This window comes from Crinia signifera, chromosome 1 (genome assembly GCF_055691185.1).
Source record: "Crinia signifera chromosome 1, ASM5569118v1, whole genome shotgun sequence".
Classification (NCBI taxonomy): Eukaryota; Metazoa; Chordata; class Amphibia; order Anura; family Myobatrachidae; genus Crinia; species Crinia signifera.
In genome coordinates, this window is record NC_139217.1 from 303,086,765 (window position 1) to 303,099,656 (window position 12,892).

Consider the following 12,892-nt stretch of genomic DNA (forward strand, 5'->3'; position numbering starts at 1 on the left):
AATGTAGCAAGAATTTTAAGACAACATACTGGGCCGTATTCAATGCGGCCGGTGAGGGGGTTATACAGCGGGGATCGTCAAAAACAAGTGACCCTCGCTGTTTAACCCTCGTGCCGGCCGCTCACCCAATTCAACGTTCCGGGGGAATCCTCGCTGTCAGAGGACGGAGAGGATTCCCCAGCACAGCGAGGCCCACGGCTAATGCAGGGAGCCCACTGTGTTTAGCCACGAGCTTCGCTGCTTTAGCAGCCGCAGACACTGTTTCCGAGTCGCTGCAAAAACCTAGCGATGGGGAAACGGCATGTGCAGGTGTGGTCAGTTGAATACTGACCATGAGAGCAAAAAACATTGAATACTGCCCACGGTTTCAGAGGTCTAGACATGCACAAAGCACTAAGAGATTATATGGACCGTTATCACTGAATATTTCATTTTAATGAACCTAGAAAATAGCACCTCTATTAAAATGAGCTACTATTATCCTGTATATACAGCATTATGTGATCCTCCCGCTCCCTCTACAACGGAACTCAGGCTACACAGTAAATTTTACCATACAGACCGTGCAGGCTGCCAACAAATTGAGTCCCACGGAAAGGTATAGATCCCTTTTGTCAACTAAGGGAGGACGGTGATGCCCATTTCATTGGCGGAGGCTTTTAGTAGCCAGGACTATCCTAATATTCAGGCTGTTAACCTTGCGCTCAGGAGCCACAGCACAATAAAAGAAAATATGACTGTCCCGGATTGATATTGCCCAATTAAGATCTAGTGCAACTGAAGCACATCATTCCGGGTGAGATAAAAGCACAAGCAGATCAGCTGAAACAACAAATTTTATAAAAATCTAATTATTGCACTGTTTTATTTAATATGGGTTATTAATTTACTTTGAGGAGGTTTATTTTCTAATTTCTTATTTTTTATTATTTATGGTATGTATATACAGTAGTGTAATAAATATTTTTATGCTGTGAAACATAACTTATGTATTATTAAGCGCCACTTGAACTGTGTTTTTTTTTTTGCTAATTGTTTTTGAGGTAGGCATACCTCTTTCACAGTGGCTGCTGAATACATAATTTGGCCCATCATTCTCCCTGGCTCCTGAATAATTCTACCAGAACTATTTTCTGACCTCTTTTGTGGACAGGGGGTTGTTCTAGGACCAGCAATTGGTGAACACACTGTTGTATTAAATATCGTAGCTTTACAATCAGTTTCATAGAAATGAGATGCTACGGGGGTGTAATACTGCTGGGGTTACAGACAGGTCTTCCATCACATAGGGTCTTTGTGATCAGTAGGCATGCTGATAACTAATACATATACAGTTTATTAAGGGTGTAAAATTGTCAGGACTCTGCAATTACTTGTCATGTCTCCTGTTAGATTGTTTGTACACTGTTACTGCACGGTTATGGTGCATTTAGGTTATATTAATACTAAGAACACAGTTTATATAGAGATTATAAAGAAAAGTCCAAGAAGTCATTTAAAAAATAAAAAAAACTTAAAGCTTCCACAATAATGGCTATTGTTGAATTTACAGTAGGAATCCAAGATTTCAGTATTGTCTTTTATTACTGTAAAGTGATGATTATTTAGGGCACAGCGATGGCTAGAAGAACTTAATGCTTTACCCAAATGTCTTATATTAGTAAACCAAGGTGAAAAGTTGTAGCTCTTAATTAAAAATGTTCAAGTAACCGTCCTTCCATTCCTCTCACCCTAACATGCGAAACCATTAAAATACATATATAATTGTACCAATAATATGAAATGACTACGCAGAAGGGTAATGCACAGTCCTGTAACAGATGCAGCATTTTGTTTTCGGTGTTAAATAAAATGAAGAAAGAAAAAAGAAAAAAAAAACTGGGCTGTAACGACTGGAAAAAATAAATTAAAAATAAAATGTTCCTGTGGCGTCTTAGTAAGAGGAGCATGGGTCACAATCTTTGCAACCATATCTCTGCTAAAGAAAATATTGCACAACCATAATCCATATGTAAATTCAAGATCAGTTAGTGACCTAGCAATGACATCAGCCATTTTCGGTATGAAGCAGCAAACCTGGACTGTTCAGCATTTCTGCAGTTGGATGAGACACCGTTAATAAACCTGAGCTCGGATTCATATATGAGAGAGTCTTGGACAGGAGCACGCTTTAGACGTTTAGTTTCTTGAGTGTAGCCCTGCTTGTTTGTGTCACACACTCCATCGATATCCATGGTGTTAGAGTAGTAACCCAGAATGTTGGTGCACATGTGCGAGCCATTTCCTGTGCAAACAGCAGCACCGTCCACACTTGTGACTTGAGGGGTTGGGGAGTGAGATTGTTCATTGTGCAGTTGGTAAACCAAGCCGAGTATCTGGCGCCTACAATACAATAAGGAAAAATCTAGTTACAAACAAAAACTAAAAATACTCCAGTGCCTAATGCTTCTACAGAATACCAGTCTGGCATTGTTCGTCAATGTGGAGTGAGCTACTAAAGTCTGTTTTATAGTGTGGTTTTAAACCTTTCATATTAAATTGAACATCATCCTGGAACACGCCTCTACAAAAACAAATGCTGCTTTTTTTTTTTTTAGTGTCAGCCTTCCTATTCCATCACTAGGTGTCTAGATTCACAGCTACTGCATGCTCTTATATCTGTTGTACTTTTATACAATACGAAAGCATGTAAATAGTATTATCATACGATTTTTCTTTGAGGACTTTAACACCGTTTAGGATGTACCATCAGAGTGTGCTTATTTACTCCCACACTTCAAAAACCTTTGTGAACACCCATGAGGGAGTATAGCCCGTCAGTTGGGATCCTGACTGTTGGGCATTTAACAGCCGGGATTCCCGACTGTTACCTAAGGGCAGTAAGGATGGTGTAATGGTTAGCATTACTGCCTCACAGCACTGAGGGCATGGGTTCAATACCCTCCATGGCCCTAACTGTGTAGAGTTTGTATATTCTCCCCGTACTTGCGTGGGTTTCCACCGGGTACTCCGGTTTCCTTCCACAATCCAAAAATATACTGGTAGGTTAATTGGCTCCCAAAAAATTAACCCTAAAATGTCTGTGTGTGCATGTACATGTAGTGGGGAATATTGATTGTAAGCTCCACTAAGGCAGGGACTGATGTGAATGGTGAAATATTCTCTGTAAAGCGCTGCAGAATCTGTGTGCGCTATATAAAAAACTGCTAATAAATAAATAAAAATAATAATTCCAAAGTCCTATAGGGACTGTCAGAATCCCAACTGTCGGCAGGCCATCCGGCACCCATGTACAGCACTCTACTGGAGAAGCACCTTCTGACTAATATCAGATTTAGGTGGCTTTGCAGCTTTCAACCATCTTCTCTACATATATTAGAAAAGAAAATCCATCCATTGCTAAGAGGAATAACTTTTATTATACATAATGAGGCTTTCAAAAAACACAATATTCTCCTTAGATTTTTAAAGCAACTGTAAAAACGGAACAACTATGCTTTGCTATGCCATGCAGTGTTCTACAAGAGGTTAAAGGGGAAATATAGATATGAGACAATGAAGCATTTAAAATGATAGATCAATGTAATCAAGCCAACGGATATCAATGAAATGTTTGTCTCACCTGTGGCACCAGAGCGCTTCATGCCCTGGGTAAGATTCTATAAGATCTCTGCTCATTTCCATTTCTTCTTCTATGAAGAGTGGCAGATCCAGCCGTGTGACCTCCTCTTCTCTGGGAAGACTGGGGCTTGTGTTACTGGAGTTTTCACAGTCTGTTTGCGCTTTAACCAGTAAAGACTTCAGCAAGAACTGACGATAATGGAAACCGCTGTGGTCTGATACATGCATGGAAACCCAGTGTTTTGTGGAAGACAACTCGTCTAAGAGAAGCTGAACAGAAGAAATAAAATTATTGTTTATCTTAATGCAGACCCTTAATTCTAAGAGATAAGTATAGGATTCCATTGTTAAATGGAAATCAGAATAGTTGTCTAATTTAAGCACATGCTGAGAAAATTTGGGAAGCTGCAATCACACACACACTGACATCTATTTTACATATTAGAAATGCAGACAAAAGAATACAAAAGCAGTGAACCACTGTGTAAATTGTGCCATTTGCTTTTCTATAATTTCTGTACTAAATATTCTTGTCTTTTCTTTGTATATGCAGATGAAGGTTTCAAGTACAATCTAACGGTGTGTACACACGGTGAGATTAGCTTGCTATTCGACTTAAGATTCGAGTGCTATACAATCTTTTCTATCTCTGTACTTTTTACATACAATCACCTTAAGATTTGCACTATATAGTCATTGCTGCCCTGTCTACCTGGGTTTCGATTTGTGCTGTCACGGGAGCACGCATCGGGATCGAAAGGTAAAAAACCTGTACGATCTGCATGCGATTTTAGTAAATACAGTTGGTTGCTAAGCATAATAACCACTAACACCCCAAACTGGGGGACACAGCTTATCTTAAGTGAAAGTACAAAGAGCTCCAAAAATGCTTGTTTTTGTAAGAGATGGCGCTTTCATGCTACTCTGTGACAATACTAAGGGCAATACACACTGGGCTATTTTTACAGGGGGTTGGACGATTTTCCATAGCAGGACGCTATGGAAAGCCTTCCACCCCATTGCTCATCTGCTAGTAATAACAGCAGATGACCGTCTGTGGCCGGCAATGATGCGGGAGTGCGCCTCAACAACAAAACGGAGCTGCTTCAGCTTAAAATCGTTCAGTATGTGTTTGGGACTTTAGTAGCATTCAGCTGCAATGTCATCAAACCTCTTCAAGGTTAAAAGGATAATGTCAAAATAATAAAGGCATACAGTCAGAGCAGTCACCATTACAAACTTAACTTTTATGTACAGGATGACTTCCACACAAAAATGCATCCCAATTATGCCACTACAGTTTATCTATTGAGCCTATCATTATTTTCCTATAACATACAGTTTAACCCCTTCCCGACATTTGACGTATATATACGTCATGGCCGGGAAGTACTTCCCGACACATGACGTATATATACGTCATGACTTCAAACTGTCACTGCGTCTAGAGACGCAGTGACAGAGGGACGATGTCTGCTGTCCCTGACAGCAGACATGTCCCTGCATGCCCAGGGGGGGCTGCGATGCCGCCCCCCCGTCGGCGATCGCTGTGATTGGCTGTTCAGTGTGAACAGCCATTCACAGCGTTTTCTGTGTCACCGGCGAATAACGTTCGCCGGTGACACGGGATCGGAGGTGATTGGTGCTGTAAAGTACAGCACCAATCACCGCAGGGTGTAAGGGTGACACTGGTGTCACCCCACCTCACCCCGCCCGCCCCCAAAGGCCGTGATTGGTTCGTCGGACCGACGGACCAATCACAGCCATGGAGGGGGGTTTAAACTAACGGTGACTGCACTGCAGACGCCATTCCGGTCTGGAATTGCGTGCAGTGCGGTCACCGTGCCCAGCTGCCGCCATATACTGACCAGAACCTTGCTAAATACTTACCTGATCACTGCCTGGATCTTGCTTCTTCTTGTGACATCCTGTGCTGTGTTGTGCTGTGTTGTGCTGCTGCGAGTTATTAGATAGAGAGATAGAGAGAGAGAGATAGAGAGAGATAGAGAGGCCTAGTGACAGAGAGTGCTATATTTTGTGCTGCTGCAGTGTAATAGAGTTATAGATAGAGAGAGATAGAGAGAGATAGAGAGAGAGAGATAGAGAGATAGTGACAGATTGTGCTATATATTTTTTATATAACTGACTGCTGCCCCCCCTTTTGTGCTGATCAGTATAAATTAACTGATCAGCAACTTTTTGGGGGTGCAGGTTTTTTTTTATATATATATATACCTGTCAGTGCTGCTGCTGCAGTGTCATAGAGTGATAGATAGTGAGAGATAGAGAGATAGAGAGAGATAGTGACAGAGAGTGATAGAGACTGCTATATTTTGTGTCTGCTGCCCCCCTTTTGTGCACCCCCAGCAACTTTTTGGGGGTGCAGGGGTTATTTTTCATATATATAACTGTCAGTGCTGCTGCTGCAGTGTCATAGAGTGATAGATAGTGAGAGATAGAGAGATAGAGAGAGATAGTGACAGAGAGTGATAGAGAGTGCTAAATTTTGTGTCTGCTGCCCCCGCCTTTTGTGCTGATCACTATATCTGAGGTGATCAGCAACTTTTTGGGGGTGCAGAGGTTTTTTTTTTTTATATATACCTGTCAGTTGCTGCCAGTTGCACTGTCAGTTGCACCAAAGGTTGTGCACCTGCTGCCCCTCACTGGTAATCAGTGTCGCATCACTGATCACCTTTTTTTTTTTGTGGGTGCTGTGGGGTCTTTTTTTAATTTTTTTTTTACACACACTGTGATTTTGTGGGTGTCCTGTGGCCACTGTGCGCTGATCAGTAACGTACATCACTGATCAGCTTTTTCGGCACAGGGTTGATCTATTTTTTTATTTATTTTTTTGATCAAATTCCTGTTGCCTTTGAGCGCTGTTCAGTGACGGACGTTACTGACCAACATCTGTGCTCAATTTTTGGCGCAGGACCTTTTTTTTTTTTTTTTTAACCCCTTCAATTTTTTTTTTTTAACCCCTTGTATAAAGTATTTTTTTTTTCTGCACTACATACACACTACACACTACATACCCCCCGGGTTGAAATAAAGTTTGTACCCCCCCCTACACTATACATGTGTTGAAACATTTCACTACCAGTAACACAAAAATAAAAATGGCATCCCAAATGTCATCCCAGTCATCCAGAAGAATGTATTCAGCGGAGGAGGCATATGCCATGCTTGCCTCTGACTCTGACACAGCCAGTGATGCAAGCGGGGAATTTGAAGGATTCGTCTTAAGCTCCTCTTCCTCCTCTGGTGATGAGGGACCCCCTCAAAGACGCCCCCGTAGAGCAGCTGAGACCCCCCCCCCAATAATTGATCTCGTATGGACCCCACCACCAGACAATTTTGAGCCCCAGGTTCCTGAGTTTTTCCAATCCAATCCAATTTGATTCCACAGGTCTCAGAGAAATTGACTTTTTCAAATTATTTTTCTCTGATGATTTTATAAATTTAATGGTGGACCAAACTAATTTATATGCCCAGCAGTTTATTGCTCAAAACCCCACGTCATCATTTGCTAGGTGGACCCCTGTAGATGCAGTAGAGATGATGACGTTTTGGGGTCTGGTGTTTCATATGGGCATAGTAAAAAAGCCAGAAATTAGGCAATATTGGAGTACAGATGTTCTGTACAGCACCCCATTTTACCGTATGGCCATGCCCCGGGCTCGATTTGAGACGATCCTTAAATTTTTGCATTACAAATTTGAAGAGATGCCAAATTTGCCAAATTTGAAGAGATGTACATCCCAGATAAATTCATTTGCATAGACGAGTCCCTTATACATTTTAAAGGAAGGGTTAAATTCCGCCAGTACCTTCCCAGTAAGAGGGCAAGGTATGGCATAAAAATGTATAAGCTGTGTGAAAGCACCTCAGGGTACACTCACAGGTTTAGGGTATATGAAGGGAAGGATTCAAGAATTGAACCGCCAGAATGCCCCCCCTCCCTCGTAGGTGTTAGTGGAAAAATTGTCTGGGATTTAGTGCACCCCTTCCTGGATAAAGGTTATCACCTCTATGTGGATAACTTTTACACTAGCATCCCCCTGTTTAAGGCCCTTGGTTCAAGAGGTACAGCAGCTTGCGGTACTGTGCGCAAGAACCAAAGAGGCCTCCCAAAAACGCACATTGCCCAAGTATTGAGAAGGGGTGAAAGCAGGGGAATATGCACCGAAAATATGTTGTTGGTCAAATATAAGGACAAGAGGGATGTCCTTATACTGACAACAATTCACGGAGACAGTACCACCTCCGTCCCTGTACGAGGTACCAGTACCCACACCTCAAAACCTAATTGTATCCTGGATTACAATAGGTACATGGGCGGAGTGGATCTTTCAGATCAGGTACTGAAGCCGTACAGTGCCCTGCGGAAAACAAAAATCTGGTACAAGAAGCTGGCCGTGTATATCATCCAGATGGCACTGTATAACGCTTACGTGCTATTCCGTTCTACCGGCCAGAGGGGGACATTTATGCACTTTCAAGAGGAAGTCATAAAGGGCCTAATATTTGGGAACCAGCAGGCAGAGGGCCCCAGTACTTCTAGTACTGGCCCCCGTATTGTACCAGGGCAGCATTTTCCGAACAAAATCCCCTCCACTGCAAGAAAGGGCAGGACACAAAAAAGGTGCAAAGTTTGCTATAAAAAGGGAATAAGAAAGGAAACTATTTTCCACTGTGAAACTTGCCCCGACAAACCCGGCCTATGTATAAAGGAGTGTTTTAAAATATACCACACATCTATGGATTATTAGGTTCATCATTTCACCGTGCTTCGGGGGTCTTGCTAATGCCACATAGCACCCACCAACATTCCACCAGAATCTGAGCTGCAAAATCCAAAAATCACTCCTTCCCTTCTGAGTCCTGCCATGCACCCAACTGGTATTTTTTGGTCACATATGAGGCATTGCCATACTCGGTAGAAATTGGGGCACAGATTTTGGGGTGCTTTTTCTCCTTCATACCTTCTGAAAATGAAAAATTTTGAGCCAGAACTGCATTTTTGTGTAAAAAAATGTAATTTTTCATTTTCACTGCCCAGTTGTATCAAAATTGGTGAAACCCCTGGGGGTTTGAAATGTACACTATACCCCTAGATGAATTCCCTGAGGGGTGTAGTTTGCAAAATGGGGTCACTTGTGGGGTGGTTCCACTGTATTGGTGCTTTGGGGGTCTTGCTAATGCGACATAGCACCCACCAACATTCCACCAGAATTTGTGCTGCAAAATCCAAATATCACTCCTTCCCTTCTGAGTCCTGCCACTTTTTGGTCACACATGAGGCATTGCCGTACTCGGGAGAAATTGGGGCACAGATTTTGGGGTGCTTTTTCTCCTTCATACCTTCTGAAAATGAAAAATTTTGAGCCAGAACTGCATTTTTGTGTAAAAAAATGTAATTTTTCATTTTCACTGCCCAGTTGTATCAAAATTGGTGAAACCCCTGGGGGTTTGAAATGTACACTATACCCCTAGATGAATTCCCTGAGGGGTGTAGTTTGCAAAATGGGGTCACTTGTGGGGGGGTTCCACTGTATTGGTGCTTGGGGGGTCTTGCTAATGCGACATAGCACCCACCAAAATTCCACCAGAATCTGAGCTGCAAAATCCAAAAATCACTCCTTCCCTTCTGAGTCCCGCCATGCACCCAAATGGTATTTTTTGGTCACATGTGAGGCATTGCCGTACTCGGGAGAAATTGGGGCACAGATTTTGGGGTGCTTTGTCTCCTTCATTCCTTGTGAAAATGAAAAATTTTGAGCCAGAACTGCATTTTTGTGTAAAAAATGTAATTTTGCATTTGCACAGCCCAGTTGTATCAAAATTGGTGAAACCCCTGGGGGTTTGAAATGTACACTATACCCCTAGATGAATTCCCTGAGGGGTGAAGTTTGCAAAATGGGGTCACTTGTGGGGGGGTTCCACTGTATTGGTGCTTGGGGGGTCTTGCTAATGCGACATAGCACCCACCAAAATTCCACCAGAATCTGAGCTGCAAAATCCAAAAATCACTCCTTCCCTTCTGAGTCCTGCCATGCACCCAAATGGTATTTTTTTGGTCACATGTGAGGCATTGCCGTACTCGGGAGAAATTGGGGCACAGATTTTGGGGTGCTTTTTCTCCTTCATACCTTCTGAAAATGAAAAATTTTGAGCCAGAACTGCATTTTTGTGTAAAAAAATGTAATTTTTTATTTTCACTGCCCAGTTGTATCAAAATTGGTGAAACCCCTGGGGGTTTGAAATGTACACTATACCCCTAGATGAATTCCCTGAGGGGTGTAGTTTGCAAAATGGGGTCACTTCTGGGGGGGGTTCCACTGTATTGGTGCTTGGGGGGTCTTGCTAATGCAACATAGCACCCACCAACATTCCACCAGAATCTGAGCTGCAAAATCCAAAAATCACTCCTTCCTTTCTGAGTCCTGCCATGCACCCAAATGGTATTTTTTGATCACATGTGAGGCATTGCCGTACTCGGGAGAAATTGGGGCACAGATTTTGGGGTGCTTTTTCTCCTTCATACCTTCTGAAAATGAAAAATTTTGAGCCAGAACTGCATTTTTGTGTAAAAAATTTAATTTTTCATTTTCACTGCCCAGTTGTACCACAATTGGTGAAACCCCTGGGGGTTTGAAATGTACACTATACCCCTAGATGAATTCCCTGAGGGGTGTAGTTTGCAAAATGGGGTCACTTGTGGGGGGGGTTCCTAAATTTTAGCATCTTATGGTGCCTAGAAACCTACATGGTGCCTAAAAAATAATCTCATAAAAAGGAGGCTCCAAAATCAAGTAGGTGCTCCTTCTATTATGAAGCCTGTGGTTTGGTCAACGTGCACACTAGGGCCACATATAGGATATTTATGAAAACAAAAGAATTGGGGGAATCAATTTTTAGTCACATTTCTCTAGTAAAATGTACTGTGTTCCTTAGAAAAATGTATTAAAATTGCAAATCTGCAAAAAAAATGAAATTTTGAAATTTCACCTACACTTTGTTTTAATTCCTGTGAAACACCTAAAGGGTTAACAAACTTCCAAAATGCTGTTTTGAATACTGTGAGGGGTGCAGTTTTTGAAATGGTATCATTTATGGGGGTGTCTCACATACAAGTCCCTCAAAGTCACATCAGAACTGAACTGGTCCCTAAAAAAATCAGTGTTTGAAATTTTCTTGAAAATTTGAGAATTTGCTATTCATATTGTAAGCCTCCTAGTGTCCAAAAAAATTAAAAGGAAGTTGAAATAATGATGGAAACATAAAGTAGACATATGGTCTATGTTAGTTATTAACTATTTTGAGTGGTATGATTATTTGTCTCACAAGCAGAAAATTTAACATTTTGCAAATTGCTAAATTTTCCATTTTTTTTACGACATTTTGGTATTTTTCACAAAAAAACACAGACTGTATCGACCCAAATTTACCACTAATTTGAAGTACAATGTGTCACGAAAAAACAATCTCAAAATCACTGGGATAAGTAAAAGCAAAAAAAAGTTATCCCCACTTAAGTGATATATGTCAGATTTGAAAAAAAGGGCTCTGTCAGGAACGCAAAAACTGGCTCTGTCAGGAAGGGGTTAAGTCTATCTAATGATTAAGAGTAAGATGTATTATGCAGAAGTAGACCAGTGGAGAAACAACCAGCAACCAATCAGCTTATCATATATAATCTATAAAATGATAGGTATATGCTGATTAGCTGCTATAGGACATTTAACCACTCAAATTGCTTGACACATCAAAACCCTAAACCCGCTAAGGTGAAGTCCCAGTTAACCCTTTGAGTGCCAACATCTCTGTGAGAGATTTGCAAAATATACATTTTTTATTTGAATTTATATAAGGTAATCATTACAGGTCATTATGAGGAGGACTAAAAATGTTTGCAAGCCAATTTTCACACCTATTTTGACAAACTGATTTGGCACTCAAAAGGTTAATATACCCACTTTGGTTAAGAACATCTGCTCTTTGAAATCTCATTGAAATCTCCTTTGCTTTACTTCTAGTTCTACAGGTTCATATTAAATATAGCGTGCTACAATGGTGTGACAAAATACACTCCGAACCACATATAGTAAGATACATTTACAGTAGGGGGCGTGGCCTGACTGAGCTAGCGGGTGCACGTGGGGAAGCTGAACTCCTTACAAATCCTGTACTTCTATCCTGCCTGCGGAGTTTCTGGCTTCCCTACCCTGCTTGCCTCGATCCCCGGAGACCTCCCGATCCCGATGAACCGCTGAATGCCCACCTGACCGCCATAACTTGGACGAGTAGAGACCCCTGGCCTGCTATCCCTGCCGCGGCTGAGGCTAGGCGCCATCTTGGATTTTCTATTTGGTGTCCTGTGTCTTTCTCTGCGTACTCTCCGCATTATCCCTGGGTGCTGCAGCGGGCTGGTTATGGGCGCCGGCTGCTCCCTGTTATAGTGAGCGGTGTAAGCTGGAAGTGTTCCCGTTAAGGGCGCGCTGCCGCTGTCCGCGCGGGGGGTGTCTGTGCCGTCCTGCCCGCTTGCTCCCTGGACTGTGGCCGCCTGCACACATCCTCCTAGTCCTGAAGCCTCGGACCTCCAACGGATCTTCTGATTTTGGGATACAACTATCTTACCTACGGTGGGAATTAATATTAGACAGTGCTCTCACATCGCCGGTTAGTACAGGTGGCAGTGATCCGACATATTTGGTCTGGCTGTATTACCCCTGGTTATCATCTCATCTGGGCATCCATTGTTCCACTCCAACTGTGATGAGACTGAACTTTCCAGAAATTATCCCAATCCCCGGTGGAGTGCTAGCCTCCACCAATTTTTTATTGTGTTCAGTGCTACTACATATAACTTAGTGCATACTACATACGGCACCATGTATTCTCCTTTCCAGCATATATTGGATGCAATAGCTGACTTCTCCGCCAGACTCTTGTCCCTGTTGGATGGGGTGCTGGGAGGCTCCCCATCCTCTTTGATTACTCCTGAATATAGCAGTACAATGGTTCTTGATGACTCTCCTACGTCAGGTCCCTTGCTGGCCCTCTCCGAATATACTCTGGACTTAAGTGTGAGCATGTATACCCGAGACCCTGTGTACAACGGCGGTCACCTATTATACCATCTCTACATCTACTTTCAGCAGCAGTGGTTTTCATTGTTTACCAGTATTGCGGCTGCTAGACAGAAGATTCTGGTTGCTACATATTAATATTTGCATTGTCACAGTCTTATGCTCTGGTCATTCCCCTG

At 42.3% G+C, this 12,892-nt stretch overlaps 1 protein-coding gene across 1 annotated transcript in view; it reads right to left on the minus strand.

Moving 5' to 3' along the window:
- Window positions 1–1,565: 1,565 nt before the first annotated feature.
- PTAR1 (protein prenyltransferase alpha subunit repeat containing 1) overlaps window positions 1,566–12,892 on the minus strand; it is a 43,021-nt gene continuing 31,694 nt past the window's right edge. The window contains exons 6-7 of the mRNA XM_083186076.1: window positions 3,623–3,891; window positions 1,566–2,382 (exon numbers count right to left, since the gene is read on the minus strand). Coding sequence (XP_083042202.1) covers window positions 2,028–2,382; window positions 3,623–3,891 — 624 coding nt within the window. The 3' untranslated portion in view covers window positions 1,566–2,027. The remainder of the gene's footprint in view (window positions 2,383–3,622; window positions 3,892–12,892) is intronic.